At 44.0% G+C, this 18,121-nt stretch overlaps 1 protein-coding gene across 4 annotated transcripts in view; it reads left to right on the top strand.

Moving 5' to 3' along the window:
- The first annotated feature begins 4,190 nt into the window (after positions 1–4,190).
- qkia (QKI, KH domain containing, RNA binding a) overlaps positions 4,191–18,121 on the top strand; it is a 76,139-nt gene continuing 62,208 nt past the window's right edge. For all 4 annotated transcript variants that reach the window (XM_088314262.1, XM_088314252.1, XM_088314244.1 and 1 more), the window contains exon 1: positions 4,191–4,653. In XM_088314262.1, coding sequence (XP_088170388.1) covers positions 4,509–4,653 — 145 coding nt within the window. In that variant the 5' untranslated portion in view covers positions 4,191–4,508. The remainder of the gene's footprint in view (positions 4,654–18,121) is intronic.

Here is an 18,121-nt window from a genome sequence, read left to right as displayed (position 1 = left end):
AAATCACCACAGCACACCGTTTCTGATAAGAATTAAAGCCATGTTCAAAGCCTGAAATAAATGCCAGCTTCCTTTTGATGCAGTGCGTCTGTGACTTTTTCCGAGGCTTTTAAATTGGAGAAAATAAGTCAACTGCACACACACACACACAAAGCTTTCGGATGTCAGCATGAATTTGTTGGTTTGTTTCTTGACCGGCGTTCAATCATTTTTCGCTGTTTTTTTAACAGAAGTACGCATTGGGGGATGTTTACTGTTCAACAATGGCATGACCACATGAGTCACGTGCCAGTGTGTCACCCACATCATGTGGAAATGTTACTTTTTAATTGCGGGTATATAAATAAGCTGGTGTCAGGAATGCCTGCAGGAAGGCAGTCTTGGAGGTGTGTTTGGGGTCATGATCATGTCAGAGTAGTGACCTGTGGCCCAGTTTCCGCTTGGAGGCGATCATAATCTGCTTCAGTATGTCACAGTACATGTTGGCCTTTTTAGTTCTCGGAATGAACTCTTGCACCCCAGAGGGTAAAAGTGATGGACTGGCCAAGACTCCTCAGGCGCAATTTACACCTTTTCACTTCAGGGTGGAGTCACTTTTATTGTCAGCGATTGAGACATTAATGGCTATAGGAGCTATCTAGCTCGTTATGTTTCCACCGTCTTTTACTGACTGTCATGTATCTGCCAGTCTGTCCGCTGGTCGGATTTTCCAAGCCGGTAATAAAAACGTGTGTCGTTTTCAAGGCAGCCCTGTTCATATAGGCTTAAATAAAGCTCAGTGCTAATTACAGCAATAACATACCTCGACTATATGCGGACTCTGGTTAAAGGGCATCGTAGCAGGGCGGGCATGGTCGTTAAGGCAACCGTGTAACAACATCGGGGGCCGTTCCGTTTCGTATGAATCAAACCTATCCAAATGCAACGGCCCAATCCATCCACTTGTTTGATGATTTTGCTCTTCTTAAGGCTCGAAGTTAGCCTTCGTCGACACTCTGGCGACAAGCTGAAGCCAGAAGGGGTCAGAGTGCAGCTGTTGGAGCACTCACGGGGGCGGCGAGGAGGCTTACTCGCACAAAGACGCGAGTGGGCGAGCAGGGAGTGGACAAATTGAATGAGGCCCGAGAGCAAGGAAGTGGCGGTTGGATTTAAGAAGACCGTATATACCCACACCTTTTTGAGCAGACCATCGGCATGGTTACTTTTGAGAAAATTTATGTAGTTGTTTTTTCATTTTTTTTTTTTATTTGCATGTGCCCCACTGATGGCATGTTAATCTTCCGGAAATGTCTTCACAACATAAAGCAATAACTGGACCAAGCTGTCGCTCAAAACTCGTAAAACTTGTAAGTTGGAGCGCTTGACCACTTTGTTGTTTAATATTATTCAAAAAAATGGACAAATGAAGACCGTCCCCTCTTAGTAGGTGCCTCCACCAATCAAAAGTTGAGTTAAAAAAAAAAAAACACTCTCGGCCACTGTTTTGTGCCCCCGCCCTCCAAAAAAATAAATAAAATTTCCCAGTATGCATGTAAACTCCAACAAGGAAAGTCGTGTCATATGTCAGACTGCAAATGAAAACGACCATTTCCAGTGTGAGAAATTAGAGATAGCTTGTGGGATTTATTTATTTATTTATTTATTTATTTGTGGGATTTATTTATTTATTAATATAGATTTATTTATATTTATTTATTTATTTATTTTGCATTTGTCCCATTGATCAAGCATGTTAATCTTCCGAGGATATGTAGAAAGGTCCTCTCAAGGACAGGACGATGAAAAGGTTCTATTGATTACAGCGCCGTTGATCAATGGGTCCCAAGACGGATAACAAGATGTACAAGTCTTGGGTAACAATAGGCGTCGTGTTAAGACGTGGACCGCACATGCTGATGTCATAGTTGTACTCAGAATTTGACCTGACGCAATGGTAAACTGTAACGTTGTTGTCCAAATTGATGAAAACTGTTTTATCTCTAAGAAATATATAAATATAAACCTTGCAATGGCGTTCATGTATTTTTACGATCACGTCGGGGGGATTTTCACAGCCTGTGTGGTGTGGTGCAATCCTCTCCTGATTGGGCCTTGTCAGGTCAATCATATTGATGCGGCGGCAATCCATAAACGTATCCTATTGGAGGTTATTGCACCAACAAACTAAATGATAATTAGATTACAAAGAAAGTCTTAAAGGGGAAGTCAACCCAAAAATGTTTTTTTACAAGAACTTGTTCTATGCCGGCTCACTAGTTGAAAAAACGGCATTCTGATTAACATTGTTTGTGGAATAGGAGTTTAGCAGCAAAATCTACTTGTTTTTATCCATTTCAGGGAGTGGCCACTTTGTCATTAAAAATTACATCAAAGTTGCTCAGGGCTCAGAAAAGGACCAATCATGACTCAGCTTCAGAAAACCATGAGCCGTGATTGGTCCTTACATGAGCAACTGTGATGTAATTTTCTGTTGACAGAAGTGACAAAATGGCCGTTTCCTGAGATGGCTTAGAACGGATGGATTTTCATTTTCCCCAAACACAATATTAATCAGAATGCCGTGTTTGGAATAGTAAAGGTCCAATTTATTTTTTTTTATTTTGGGGGTTTGACTTCCCCTTTAAATGAGACTTCTACTTGAAAGCATAGCGCCCATAGTGGGGAAAAAAAAGTATGCCCCCATAAAGTCAAGTTTTTACCTTTGGGGGCGGCACTTCATAATACTCTACTTTGCGTGTAGCGTGCGGATACATCAACAAACGCAAATTGCCAAGTTGCCAAGGAAACAGTAAAGTTACTGAAACAAATGAGCAAAATTGATTCATTTCCATCCGAATTCTGCCAAGTGACAAGTGGCCACACACGGCGCCATTCAGTGAATTGTGGACATTCCACTGCTGAGGCTTCATTTCACCTGTGCTTTTTTCCAACGACTGTCCGGCCGGGGAAACACACCGCAAGCACAGGCTATTACATTTTCTTCGAAGATGAATTGGAGGTTAAAAATAACTCCGATAAGATGACTGTAGTTTCGCCGGCATGTCGTCTAACTACTGTATGTGATAAGATAACACGAGAAACAGGATAACAAAAGATAACATTTCGTGATTGTTTTATAACATTGACCTTTCTTTGAGCTTGCCTTGAAATCAGAAACCGGGGAATTGAACCGTTGTGTTTCTCACCAACGGATGCTATAATTGCTTGTTTATGTTCCAAGGCCGCTCGCGGCAAACATGAGTGACATCATCCATTGCTGTGATCGCGACGTCAACGATCAACTGGTGAAAAGAGACGGAAGATTTCTCTTTCATCTGTAGCCGCTTCAAACTACAAAGAGTTTCTATGACTTGAAAAGATGATTTTGTAGGTTCGTTGGGATTGTAATATTGTTTTTTGTCATGCTTTTGAAACTCTAGGCCCTTGAGAACTATATTTCAATTTTTATGTTTGACACAATGTGGATTGACAGTAAAAGACAGCTAGCTAGCTAACTATATTTTAAAACGGCTGGCTTGAAACCATGATTTGAAACCCTAACCGCACCCCTTCACTAGCTAGAGACTTGACTTGAAACCGAAAGCCTTGCCAGACACCCTAACCTTAGAAACACCCTAAATAAAACCTAAACCCTCTCTTAAAACCGTAAATAAGGCTAGAAAAACGTAGTTTCTAACTAATCTGAAGCCTAATCACAAACCCTAACCCAAACACTGCCTTGATTTTAAACCCTGACAACAAACCCGGAACACGGACGAGAAACCCTAACTTGAAACCTGACCCTTCCATAAAACCCTACCACTTGAATTGAAACCCTATTTTGGAAACATAATTTAAAAGAGTTTGTTTGGGAAGAATTTCTGGAAAAGTTTTACGCTATCAAAACTGTGTTAAATAAAAGTAACTGCAATCAAGTGTTCATATAATAAAAACATTTTTCAGTGACGACATTACCAAGTTTTGGCCCATCCTGGATAATATTCTGTCTTGACGCTTCAGAGCTTGATGTGCATTCCTGCGCAGCACGCGCGATTGGTCCGCTTTCCTATCAATCATTCCTCGGCACGAGCCAGCCCCGCCCCTAGAGATTTCAGATGAGAACACTCATTGGTTGCTCCATTAGCCCAATGAAAGTACACCGGCCAATCGCCGGCGTTGTAGGATGGACCCGTTCCGGCGGAACAGTCCCTCGCGCTTACAGTGGAGGAATCGAACGTCCCCGAGCGCACACAGTCTCCACGAGCAAAAGGAAATAACGCTTTCTTTTTTTGTCCTCCTCCACCGCTCAAGCCACACGAACACAGCAAGCCTGCAACAATTCGGGAAACGGGGGGCATTCCAGAGTATTGTTCTCACGAGGAGTGGAGGGAAGCGAGGGATCGGGAGCCGCAAGTTTTTTTTCTTTTCCCCTTTCTCTCTTTTCTTCGTTTCACCCCCCCTCAGCCACCCCCGAAAAGAAGGATTCTGTGTTCGGCGGTGCTTCGTGTTCCGCTCTCCCCGCCGCAAAGATGATGGTCGGAGAGGTCGAAGTGAAGGAGCGACCGAGGCCGAGTCCCGACTATTTGATGCAATTGTTGAACGAGAAGAAGCTCATGACCAGCTTGCCCAATCTCTGCGGCATCTTCACGCATCTCGAGCGGCTTCTCGATGAAGGTAAGCGGCGGCGTGTTTGTGGTGCTGCTACCCGGGGTGGCAGGGAAGCGACGTCGGCGTCCGGATCGCGTACATAAATCACCCCTCGTATTAACCATATACACCACCGCTTCTCCCGCTTCATATTTCTATATTTTTTAATATAGCAGAGTTGCAACACGTTGTAAAACGTGACGCAAGTGCCTGCTGTTATCAGAGTGGCTCAGATTAGTACTGTTGACTTTGTGACTAGATGAAAACTTTCTCTCACTCGGGTTCAAAACATTTTAAACAACACGCCACCCCGCCGCGTGTTACGATTTAACAACCCCAAAAGTGCGTTTAATATGAACTTTGGGCCACTTTAGAGTATTTATTTTGTATTCATCTAACCCAGGCCCTGGTTCCACATGTTCCAGTAGTTTTAGCTTTGGGGGGGGGGGTGCTAGCCACATTTTCAAGCTAGCCACTACGTTCGATCTAAACTTAGCTCCGTTTTTTTTTGTCCTCACGAAAGGCGTTACAAACAGCCACCGGAGGGATATTTGACCACACGAATACACAGAGTGCGATATTTTCTTAATTTTCTTTGTTTTTTGGGTGAGTTGTTTGCACCGTTGTGAGTTGTTGCCCAGCGGGCGAGCTCAACTCGCGGAGGAATGTTCGTGTGCGCCTTGCCCAAACAATGGCCAGTCGAGGCTTGGAAAGCCTCCATAACTTTGCCTTCGTGTCTCTTTCCTCATTCGTCCCCCAATTACGACGTGTCATGAAACCAAGCAAGGTTTTACTTCTGCTTTTGTTTCCTCCATTAGCTGCGCGAAATAAAAAAAAAATACCCGAACGTCGGCTTTTTTTGTGTCTCGCACCAGCGCGTGCGTGCCTGCCATCTTGGCGAGTTATTGATATATATTTTCCTTTTTTTTGCACACGACAGTGGATTATTTCCCCCTCTATGTCGATAGTATCAACAACCTAAGCCGGTTTGAGAGGCAGGGCGACGCGGGTTTTATGTAACCGAGCTGGGGACACTAGAGAGCGCCACAGCCCCCCCGTGAGTGAAGCGCGACGCCGGACGGTGACACTTGGAATCAAAAAGCACTTCATCTACTCACATGATGTAAATACACCAAACTTCCTTCTTAATATATATATATTTTACAAGACCGAGTCCGGAAATAACCCACCATATTTTCGTAGTTTCGGCGTTGCCCGTGTTGCGTAGGCGCCCGAGTATGCAGCAGGTAAACCGGTCTGCGCAGATTTCTCGTCTCCCTGAAAGATGGATGATAAGCCAAAGTTATAGAAGTGGACGTGCTGGAGAAATGCCATCGTGCGTATGTGTTACACAATGTAACAAGGTTCATACGGTCTCCCTTCAGAGTGTATAAATTCGCTGTCTTTGTATGCAACAGCATCGGAAGCTTTTCATTTGCTTGAATGATGTGGCTGTGACCCTTTTGAGTGACCCTATAAATTAACAACCTTTATACACTCATAACATAAACGGTTTACATTAGGAAGTGTAAGTAATCACTGCACTTCTAAAATGTTCAGAGACGAGGCTATAAGCTAAGTTCTTTTGCCTTTCCGGTCCCTACTTTTTGTATACTTGCATGATTTTTGTCACTGTTGGAGTTATCTTGTTCTCGCCCAACTCCCGTCCGTGCAGGCGGCGTGAATGGTTGTCTGTCAGTCCAGTTCCGAAAGTCAGCTGAGACAAGCTCCCGGCAAAACAGGAAAAGCTTTCTGCGGAATGGTTATAAGTTGTTGTGTAGTTTTTTACCAATGAGAGAGAATTAAATGGCAAATCAAGAAAATGTAGGCAATGGTCGCATGTAACTATTGATAAGCTGTCGACGGATTTGATCAATTTCACCATCTGGCTTTGGTATGACACTGAATATTTGGGCCAAAATGTGCTTTGATCTACTGATTACTCTTTGACCATTTTATTATTAATAATCAATGATTATTATTGTGGGTGTAACCGAGGTTGTCTGTACATGGTACTGCAATTGTTGTTCGCACTGTAGTCCCAAACGGCATAACCTGTTATCTGACAAAAATACCATGCACAATCCGGCTCGCTCTCGACCTGTTGGTACTCAGAGGGTTGCGGACCTCCCACATCCAAATTCTTGAGAATCACGTGTCCAGATGTGTCATGATGTATTTTCCCAGACTTTGCCTTTTTCCCAGAATTGAAAACTACTCAAATCAGCCGTGTAGTTGTTACAAAGAGTTTTCCTTTGGTCCTGACTCTGTCCAGATGAGCTGCTTTGAAGTTTTGATCTCTCCTGGTAGTTGAGCTGTGAAGCTTTCAATTTTGATCATACTTTTTTGTATTTGATTGTATAATTTGCTGAAATAAATTAGGAGTTTTACAACCGTATTTTTGTGTATGTAGAATACAGATGCACAAAAAGTTTTCCCTGTTCAAGAATTAAATGACGCCACATTTGCGACTCCCAAGCCCCCCCCCCCCCCCCCCAAAACCGTGTTGAGTTTTACGAGGGGTTTCCAAAGCACCGGGCCAAATATTACCCTCGCGCCAGAAATTGCGTGTACGCGCTATGAAAGTCACCCCAGTGCCGTGGAGGCCAGAACGTCTGGATCCCGTTAGCGGCTGTTTGCTTTTCTTATCCCGATCGTTGAGGGATTTGCCGTCTCAGTGTGACATTCGGGCCTTTGCTCACAACTTGGAACGGGTCTGGTGTAAAGGGGACCCTGCCCACTCTGAAATGATTTGGTTTTTAATATTGAGCACCAACCAGTTAACCACTTACAGCTGAATCCTACAGATACTTTTTCTGAAAGCGTCTCTCTGAAGTATGTTAGGCGGACAGCTGCGTGAATTCCCCTGCCTCGCCTGCCCAATTTTTTAGTGCATGCCTCCACAGCTGCTGCGATGAAAAAGAGGAAAGCGGACCCCACTCTCGCCCACCCTGCTCCAGCGAACGCCCGTTCATGCGCACCCATTTTGTTGCTGACGTGTATGTAGTGCCTCAAGGTCATTGTGGCAGATTGACAGCATCGTGCCCCCCTTTGGAACGTTGCCCCCTCCCTAATGCCTTTCCAGTTGTTCATCTCCCTGAGGTGACACCTGCTATGGTGTTTTATTTTTTTTAATTTATTTATCTTTACAGCCTGTCAGCCAACACACAGCTTTAAAATGCTGTATTTTCACTTGGCAGGAGAAGACAGCCTGTAGAACAGGCGACAGGATGCTGTACGTTAGCAGAACATGAGGTGGAGGAGATTTTGTTTTTGTGGCATTTTTTTTTTTTTTAGCATGATCCCAAGACTGGTATTGGTTTTGAATTGTTTAATCAAAGCAAAACTCTCTCCAGTGGCTTGTTTTGCGATTTGTTTGTTTAATAGATTTCACAGACCAATGTGGACTTGCACAACTGGCGGCGGCGCAACGCCCATGCACGGTGCCACTCGTTCGCCTTTGCATCTCTTGTCTTGTCTGCTTTTTTTATTTTCTGACTTTCCGCGTGGGAGCTCTGGGCAATTGAAGGACACCTTCAGATGGAGACTTCTCCTTTGGGAATGCTTGTTTCGAGAGTGTGACAAAAGGGATAATGTCGTAGGTCCTCCAGTTGTTTTCTTTTATAAACTTGCCCCCCTTTTTCCTGTCATCGAGCGCCAACTCTCGTTATCGTTTTCTACATCTCGATCGAGTGAGCGCATTTTCGAGGTTAACTGTGTGTATTGGGCATAGGAAGAGACCTTCTCTAACCTCTGACACGCAATCAATGCGGTATCTATTAGGATAGAGCACCGTGCTGCTTAGTGCACCGCTAGAGGCTGACAGAACGAGTCAATCGGGGGTATTTTGCCGGGCCATCGTCGTAAGTTGAAACATGTTTTTTCCTCCATCAAGTCCCCCCCCCCCCTCCCGGCCCCCCTTTCCACCTTCCCTTTGCATGCGTTCCCCAAGCACCACTTTATAAGATGGGATTTAATTAACGAGCGCCATTCTGTGCACCGGTTTACTGAGCCGGATCTGCCATTGTTGAAGTCCAATATGGAGGCTTTGTGATGGTCTTGTTCCAGATGTGTGTGTTGTCCTGTTACCAATATTTCTTCAAGTGTAGGTCACAAGAGAACCTAATTGGTCTGTGGCCTCCTGGTGGTTGGGCAGCAATAAACCTTGTCGCAACGTTTAGATTTTCAGTTCCTATTTCGGTTTCCATTTTCCTTTTTTTTTTTTTTTGCTTATTTGTGTTACCTCTGTCAAAGGGTGTGTACTCAAACAACACCAAAGTAAATGCAATATGAAAATACCAGCGAGAAAGCAGGAGGGCATTTATCTAATCCTGGGTCGCGGACTCTCGTTCTCTCTTCATACTCCATTTCCTTCGGAATTTCAAGTCAATTTCCGGCTTTGTTGGATTGCTAAACCACCTCAAGTTCAGTTGGACAACGGTGTGCTCTTGAGTATTTAACAGATCAGTTTTTTCTTTGCCTATTTGTAAACTACAGAAGAAAAAGGGGACGTTTCTTTTTCTGAAACAGTCCACTACCCTCCCTCCCTCCTCGCCTGCGGGGGTCACACTAGCACCACGTGGCCTGTTTGAGCTTCGGTCCATCATCCATGACCCTAAACCCTGCCCCCCAGTTCCACCCTGATCCTCGGCATCAACGACGGCACCTCCCAGCAGGTGCTGCGTGATAAAGTCATCCGACATCAGCTCCCAGGTTCTTATCATGGGCTTCAATCCCACGAGTGCTGGGGCCTCCTTATCACCCGCTGCCTCTGCTTGGTCGCCTCCTGTCTCTGAGCGTCGTTCAGACTGCCTGGTTTACTATCTCGAGGCACCGTCGTCCAAACAATCAGCGGGCATTGAAAGAAAATTTGAAGTTAGTCGTGTTCATTTGTCAAATACAGGCGTGGGCAAACTACGGCCCGGGGACCACACGCGGCCCGTTAAACATTTTAATCTGGCCCACCAAACTTGAAAAAAATTAAATGAATAAACCTTGTTAATTTTTTTTCTAAATACTGTGGTTTTTTAAAGACTTATTTATTTATTGATGCTTTTGTTCACTTTCATTATTTAAAATGAAATTCATTTTTTTTCCTCCGGTGAGGTGAGGTTACCAAAACACTCCATCCATCTGCTCTTGGTCCGGCCCCTCTGTCAAATTTTAGAATCCATTGTGGCCCGCCAATCAAAAAGTTTGCCCACCCCTGCTCTAATATAAGTACAAGAATACAACTTGTATTTACACCTTCACCACAAGCCACAGATCCACCCTCTGTCCTCAGCTAACGTCATGTCAGCATGCTTTACAAAAAAAAATTCTTCCGTTTTTATTTGCGTCTCATTGCAAAAACACCTACAGGAAATGAGACAATTTGAGACTCTGGAGAAGTCTGTGATTTGTTTTCCCTCTTTCGAGGCGGCCAGCTGCGTGACAAGCGATGCCTGTTCCGCGTCCGCCCTCTCCCGCGAGGCGGAGTTGTCGCTACGATTTCTTTTTGACTATTTAAGATTGCGCAATGAAGCAACCTCTCCACCACACGTTTGCTCGGTTTTGCTATGTGGTGTTCTAGTTCTCGTTGTTCTTGGAACGACGCTGACCACCTTCCCACCTTCTTTTTAGCATCGTCACCTCCCAGCATCATCAGCTCACATTTTTTTAAGTCACAAAGAGCCTCTAGTGTGTAACAATTCTGTAAAACATGAATCACACTATTTGGCACCACTTTCCGTCTCCTCCTCTTTTATCCCAGAAACGAGGCAAGGGGGGAAAAAAATGAACTGAATGCTCACTCTGTCTCGTGGTTACCCGCCCACCCTAGCTGCATTAATTTTCTGTGTCCTTTCAGTGGACGACGAGGAAACAAGTTTTGGCAACCAGCTAAGGAATTTCTGCTTAGCCTCCTGCATATTTGTTTGTTTTTGCACAGCTGCGCTCTCTTCCGTGGCAGGTTTCACTTTTTTTTTTTTTTTAATGTACGCTGAAATATATGACGCTGTTTCACAGCATGTAACTCCTAGCTACTTAAAAGTCTACTAATGGTTCTCTAAATTTGTCATTTGGCAGATACTTTCTATGGTAATCTCACTTCCTCCCGGTTCAGAGCCTTTAGTACTTTGGCCTCCCTGCGGTTCGGAAGCCTTTGCTGTGGCGTCTCACTCGCTTTCAGCTGGCCGATAAATCAAAGATGAATAATTTACCTGTCCTACTCTGCCCGTGTTGCTTCTGTGAGGCCTGGCGAGAGCATGCGGGGCCGCAGTCACCTTCTCCCGCGGGGGGCCCACGGGAAGTGGGTTCGTTTGAATCCTCTGTAGCTCGCTGTCATCCGAATATGAAGCGCCGTACACTCTAACCTCGCTGTCAGATGGTTGTCTCAAATCTGGGCAGCCGCGTCACATCTCGTGCTTTTCTGCTCCGGGCGAGCCATTGCTGCACTTTCAATGCAATTGGTACCGCTGTCAGTCTAATTTTACCAGCACTCAAGATCATCAAGTCAGTCAGTACTTTGTGTTTTTACTTTAACGCTTCCACTGCCATTGACGAATATAGAAGTCAAATTTTGTTTTTTATTTTACCTGGGCTGGCGGTGAATGAGTGAATCAAAGGCTCTGCTTGTCTCTTCAACTCTATTTGGATTTAACCCAAAACCTTCAGACTCGCACTGCAATTGTCTTTGAGTCATCTCCAAATAATAGTCTTGGTGCTCCAACTCAAACTCTGTCGTGGCAATTGTATTTTTTATTTTTTTTGGCTACTTTACCACAGGCTGTCTCCATTTAACAAGCTTTAGATCTGCAATGACTGCATCTCGGCATTGTCCGTTTAGATTTTCCCCAGTGTCGCTCTGAATGAAATTGACATAGTGTGTGAAAGTCTTTGTAGCGTGACTGCCACCTTGGAAATAGCTCCCCAGCGCCGAGGACAAAACACAGACTCCCCGCAGTTCTTACACAGTCTGGAATTGGCGGTATTGTTTGCTTCAGCGTGGACGAACGAGCCGGTCAGTGTGAGGGTAGAGTTGTTACCCCCCCCCCCCCCTTCACTGTAGCTTTGCTGTATCTGTCGATAAAAGGGCTCGGATGAGATACTCTTGTTCGTTTTGGATAATGCGCCGCTTCTGAAAATAAGTAGGGTCGTAAAAGGTATGGTTTTGAATGGATGAACTTGACTTTGAAAATGTTGCAGGATGACTGGACAAAGATTCTATGAGACAACTTCTTGCACTGTAAGTGTAATGGTTCGACTTCCCAAAGCTTGAGCCCATGAAAATCATCTGCAATGCTTTCACTTGTTAAATAGGCAAGTCCAGCATTTCTTTTTAGATTTGCGGCAGTGTTAACTCCCGCACCACCACCACGCCACTTGAGAGGAGCAGATTTTCTCCCATTGCACACACTTTGTTCACGCAGGTCATTAATCCACTGTCCCGGCCGTACAGTACTTAGTCAGCGATGTTTCAGCGGCAGCAACAGGGTCTTTTCTGCCTCAGTGATGCCATTACGCTAAGCAAAGCACAGACGCTTTTTTTTTTATTTTTATTATTATTATATCGGTACCTCTTGGCTTGCCTTTTTGGTGTGATGCAATTCTAAATAATGCATGTTCGACACATTCCAAAATTGACCACGCTAATGTAAGTTTATTCCTGAATAAAAAGTGTATTTGTCACTATGACAAAATGTTCAGTGTTCACCAACCGCTTTGTCAGAAGTAGTGGTTCCATTAACATTCATTTTGCAGAAAAAAAAAACGTGATAAACTCAGGACTCACGCACAGACAGACTTCGCTTAACATGCTGACCACACTCTCAGTTTCAGATGTTCGTGTCGTGTTTTCGGATCCCCCCAAAAAACTACCAACATTTTCCAGCGGTTTTCGGTTAAAAACTGCAAGCGTGGCAATTTTTATTTGTTCAGCATCTCCCTGTTTGTCATCGTGAGAGCTGCCTGTTCTTATCTGTGTTGAAGTTAGTTTGGGGGGGGGCAGGGGTAGCGGGTGAGGTTGCTCTCCCAGAAACAAACAAAGGGAGGTTTTGTATAATGAAGGATTAATTGGCAAAACAAAGCGCCGTTTGTGACATTGAGAGAGAAAAGCCAAATTCTGCTGCTCTTCAAGAAAGTTAGCCCAAGCGACTCACTTGATGAGTCGTCCTTATTGAAAGTAGGAAGGTAAGTATGACAAATATCAGTTTGAATTCCTCCCATGTGATGTGAATGAGGTCATCTTGTTCGCTATGGGGAAGGTTATTGACCCCTTGCTCGGGTCCACACGCCACCTCCCCCCATTCCCAGCTTTCCTCCCCTCTACAAATGACAGACACAATGGGCTTTTTTGGTGGATTATGAAGCCACACACTGCTGTGGGTCGATGTACCAGAGCCTGGTATGTAACCGCGCAGGTCAGTTGAATCGTCACCAGTTTGTGTCTCATAAAGCGGGGTACACGCTCGGAACATCCTGATTATAAAATGTGAGTGAACTTGCATGTCTTGGAGGGAAGGGGGGGGGCAGCAAGTGAGTGCTTATTGAAGAAAGAGTCGGTTTGGTTAGAGTGCGAAAAGAAGGGAGGCAAAGTTAGTTGGTCACATGCTCAGTGTGTTTGTTTATATTGTGGTGAATGACGTGAGAGATTTTAGACAAACGCTCAACTTCTCTCTTTGTTTCCGACAACAGCGCAAGTTTCAGCACGCGTACTTGTTGCCGTTTGATTCACGTCACAAGGATCGGAAATCACCTTTGATCACTAAAGATTGAAAGGGAAGAAAGGCCCAATTTGGCCCTTGTTTGTGTAGTTAAGTATGGATCTGCCTTTCTGGTGTGAATATTTCAAGCTACATGCTTATTAGTTGATTATGACTGTTAAAAAAATGTTTATTTGAAAAATTGCAAATGCTGGACAAAAAGTCGTCTAATACTAGGTTAGCCTTTTTTTAAACACATTTTAAGTTGCAAGTTTGCTAGAGCATAGGTGTCAAACTCGAGGCCCTGGGACCATATCTGGCCCGCAACCTTGTTTTATGTGGCCCACGAAGGGCAAATGTGTATCAACTTCCTGTTTGAGGCACATTTTCTTCACTTTTAACAACACTGACATATGAAATATTGCTGTTTATTTGTTACCAATCCTCCCCGTTTAAAATATCTCGAAATCTTTTTGAAAAATTACTTACTGGCTCCTGATTTCAAAACTGGCTTTCCATCACTTTGTTGTGTGTAAGTGATAACGTAAGGTGATCATACATCAATATGGGTTCACAGTCATAATGGCCCTCTGAGGGAAACCATAACTACGATGTGGTCCATCCCCAAAAATGAGTTTGACTCCTCTGCTCTAGAGATTAAGTTGAGTTATTAGACATGTATAGCTGTATTGTTACGTATACAAATGCTAAGGAAGCAATGAACCATTCAAGAGAAATTACGGTTCATTTAAAATGAGTTGTTCAGTACACTAAATGCAGTTTTGGCAAAATAAAGCTTTATGCACGACAACTGACGGTAAACAAGGTTTCAGGAATTTTTAATAATGAAATGAAAAGTGCCCACTTTCAAGTTTTGGAAATTTGAAGCCAAAGTATTCGCTCAACATTAACTGACGTCCATTTCATGTTTCTGTAAACTTGTCATTGGTTTATCCGCCATTACCATGACAACGGAACCATACGAGAGAAGTGTCACGAGGAAAGCTTTTCTGTAGTCTCCATGATATACTTGATAACGTCACATCACCGAGCTCTAATGTGCACCCTGCTTAACACGGAGGGGGCAGTTGAAAGGCGTCAGATTGTTGGACTGCCGTTGATTACATCTCAAGACTGTCTGGTGTAAATATTTCCTTGGATGCACATGTTAGGACATGCTACAGATTAAGCGATTTGTGTCGGATATGTTTGCTTTTTCATGAATCGTGACGTGGAAAGTTTCTGTAACAAAAGTTGTGACACTACCGGAGTCGTTCTGCCTTACAGGAAGTCAAATCATGTGATGCGCTCACGTTGTACATTCTGATGACATTTACGGACAATTTATTTAAAATTTTTTTTGTGCAGTTTCGACGAGAGAGTCAAGGTTCCGCTGTAACTAGACAAAAGTAACATGCCGCTAAACAGTGATGGCACCTCGCTACAGCCTGGACAGGTGTGCGCTGGCGCAAGCTGTCAAGGTGCCACACGCTGTCGACTCCGTAAGGTGCTAAAGTCTTTCCGGGGATGGACTTGTCTCTTAGTCTCGCTGTCACCTCTTATTCGTCTTTCTTACCCATCACCTGCGCCTGGATTGTATTTACTCCGTCATGTTCACGACACTCCCAATGTCCTAACTTTCTCGAAGCGACACAAGCGTTGCACCAGCTGGTGGGCACTGTACCACTCTGCGCATGGCAAGTTCCGTCCTTGTCATCATGTTTTCCAAAGCAGACAATCACCATCCTGAAAAAAAAAATGACTCATTTTTCCTGGCTTTGTCTTTGTTTTAATATTCGTACCAGAGTGACTCGCATCACTCCCCCCCTCTTTTTCCTCATCTGTCTCTTCCTCACTTCTTCCTCTGCGTTTCATTTTTTTGCCCTCTTCGCTCCATATGTTTTCTTTTTGCAGCCCCCTTTCCCTCCACTTGTGTGCGAGATATTCCGCCCCGAGGCGCCTTCGCCTCATCCATGTGAGGACCAGTGGTGACGTTAAAGGCCCGCAACGTGGCCTGTCGCTTCGCATCAGCCCAAGCGCTCGCCCGCCTGTGCTCGGGGACGCTAGCGATGCGCGTGGCTCTTGACACAATCACTCGCAGGCTTAAATATTGCTCGAGAACAGCACGCTGTCTGCAATCTCGTGTGCAGTCGCTCTCTCTCTCTCTCTCTCGGATTCGGAAAGCTCTCGTCTCCAAATGCTCGGTGAAACCTTGAGCGTGAAAAGGGTTTCTTATGTTTTTCTTCAACATGTCTTTTTTCCCCCCGCATTATAAGTGGTACTTTTGACCCTGCCTACCAGACAAACTGATCCACCAGGCAAAAAATATCAACATCCATCGAGTGAGCCGAGAGCAGTTTTTTTTTGGTTTGGTTTTATTGCCTTTCCTTCACAAAAAGTTACTTTGTGCATCCCAAATACATTTGAGGCATTAAAGTCAATGTTTCCAGATGATCCATTTTGAAGGTGAGACCTTCTTCTTGTGTACTGATTGATGTGCACGTTTGCCTGTTTGATACACACTACTGGGAAAAAAACATTTTTGCTCAAATTGCCTGTCTTATTATGTTGAGTTTGATTTTTATTATGCTGGTCAAAACTAAAATAGGCATGCTGATTCCCAAATTGGAGCCTTTTTTATTATTTTTTTGTTCCTATCATATCAAGTTTTTTTTCTCCACAGCTTACCAGATGAGTAAACAACAATCTGCTTATTAGCTGATTTGATTAACTAGATTTGGGACTCTTCGACTGCAACTTGTTTGTGCAGTCACAATTGTGACGGTGTGGTGAGAGGTGTGTGCAGCTCCCCAAAAACCTGTGCTGTCAACATTTATAAACAAAGATGACATAATAGGAATGAAGATGATCCGCACTATATTTTCCTCAGCATATCGCATTTTATGCATTTTATTTTTGTGCTTTTTTGGGTATGTCTCGTAAAACACAAGTCTTAAAAAAAGTGGAAGGTGCATGCAGCCCCTTGCTCACTTCTGTCTCTGTTCCCTGGCATCAAAGCGTTGTGTGTAGTAATTGACTGACCTCATTCCCTCGTAATGAGAGCGGATGGAGGGAATGCGCTCGTTCCTGTTTGCTCGCATTCTCAGCGCTGCGCTTTTTGGCAGGGTGCCGGTGTTATTTGTCAAAGCATTACAATTAAACGTTATCAACCGCTGTCTGATTGATGCCACTTATTTGTTGCAAGGGAATACAGTATACTGTCTGTGAAGGATGGACGGTGGAGAAAAACAGTTGCTATTGGGCAACCTCTGAATGTTTTCAAACCTGTTTCAATGCCAGTATTGTATGTGTATGTACTCTGTACTCATGACAGTGAAAAAAAGTGACATTGCGATTTTTGGGTAGGTTGCGATGTACATTGCGATATTGAAACTAGGAGAACAAAATCTGACACCAATCCCACCAATGTGAGTAAACAGGAATAATTAACAATCAATTATCCAGTTACGACCCGTTAATGGAATAGTACCAAATTAGTTGCGGATACCTACTTTGTAGATGAATTTGTCTTTGTGTCGTCCAGATTGTGCGAAAACTAATTTCTCCAAAACTTTATTGGGTGTAAAACCGGACAAGGGTTATGGATTCCAGTAAAAACTCATAAAGATGACTCCCACTTTACCGTCTGCAGCTGTGCAGTATCGACAACAGCTTTTTAACATTTAGTCAGCGAGTATGAAAAGATTCCCCCGCTTGCACTTTGATTAAGGATGGTGGTCTCAGTTGTTGTTGGGCTGCGGACAGGAAGCAAATTGTTATCTTCACCACCTGCATCCACAGTCTGAGCTTTTCCTTCCTCCCTCACTTCTCTCGTTTCCCCCTTTGACCGCTGGACCCTTCCGCCGATTGTTGTTCAACCCAACGTGTGTTGTTACAACTGGGATGCATTTATTAGCTCAGTCTTAGAAGTGCATGCTGGGCCAGACTAAATATCCCTTTGGGCTTCACATGGCCCACGGGCTTTAGGTTTCTCACCCCTGGCCCCATTAAAGGAAGTCTTCCATCTTCAGGGAGGCACTCTGTGTTTGTGCCACAGGTCGCAAAACATTCTGTGGCGCTTTAGTTAAGCCTACAGAAGACGTGACCACGATTTGCTCTTCCAATCCCATCAGCGCGCATCCTGAGTCTTCATCCTGTTATTCTTCCACCTCCTTATCACACATTGTCACATCACATGGCGGGGCTTGCAGCGTGCATCCTGTGCTTTATTTAACATAGCCATTGTTGTGTGTTTGGGATGGTCTTTTTTTTTTTTTTTTTTGTTTTTTTGCAAGTGGAAATGCAAGAGAACGCCCAAGGCTGCAGGCTTGTTTCTAGTTGCTTGTGCTTTGTGTGTACATCAACAAGAGCGCTGACAGTAGTGGTGGGTTCAAACAAGAACAAGTGAGTAGCGCGTCTCAACTTTAGCCTCGCTTTTGTTTGTCTTCCCGATTCAACTGGCAGGTAAAGTTAGTACTCCGTTGTAGTGACACTCCAAAGACACGGATTTTTCTAATGTGTGTCTAAGGTTAAATGACAGATGCTGTGGTTCCAAGTCTTAGGCTACATACTATTCCCCTGACGCACACAGCAACAAATTATCTGTATGCATTTTTTTTTTTCTAGGAGGTGTGAGTTTGCATTTCTTGTTCATTACCGTTTGAGCTGAGCTGTGTGTTCTGGCAACTGATAAAGGTGCACAAAGGAGATATGTGCTGCATTTGCTGAACACATCAGCTCAAGATGAATTAGCTTTGTTCCCATTTACAGTGTAATTACAAAGGAATTAGAAGTAGGAGATTTTTTCGGAAACA

This window comes from Idiotropiscis lumnitzeri, chromosome 1, assembly GCF_059441095.1.
Source record: "Idiotropiscis lumnitzeri isolate Australia: NSW breed Sydney's pygmy pipehorse chromosome 1, RoL_Ilum_1.0, whole genome shotgun sequence".
Classification (NCBI taxonomy): Eukaryota; Metazoa; Chordata; class Actinopteri; order Syngnathiformes; family Syngnathidae; genus Idiotropiscis; species Idiotropiscis lumnitzeri.
Note: the sequence above shows the minus strand (reverse complement) of the source record. Positions and strands in the feature narration are given on the sequence as shown.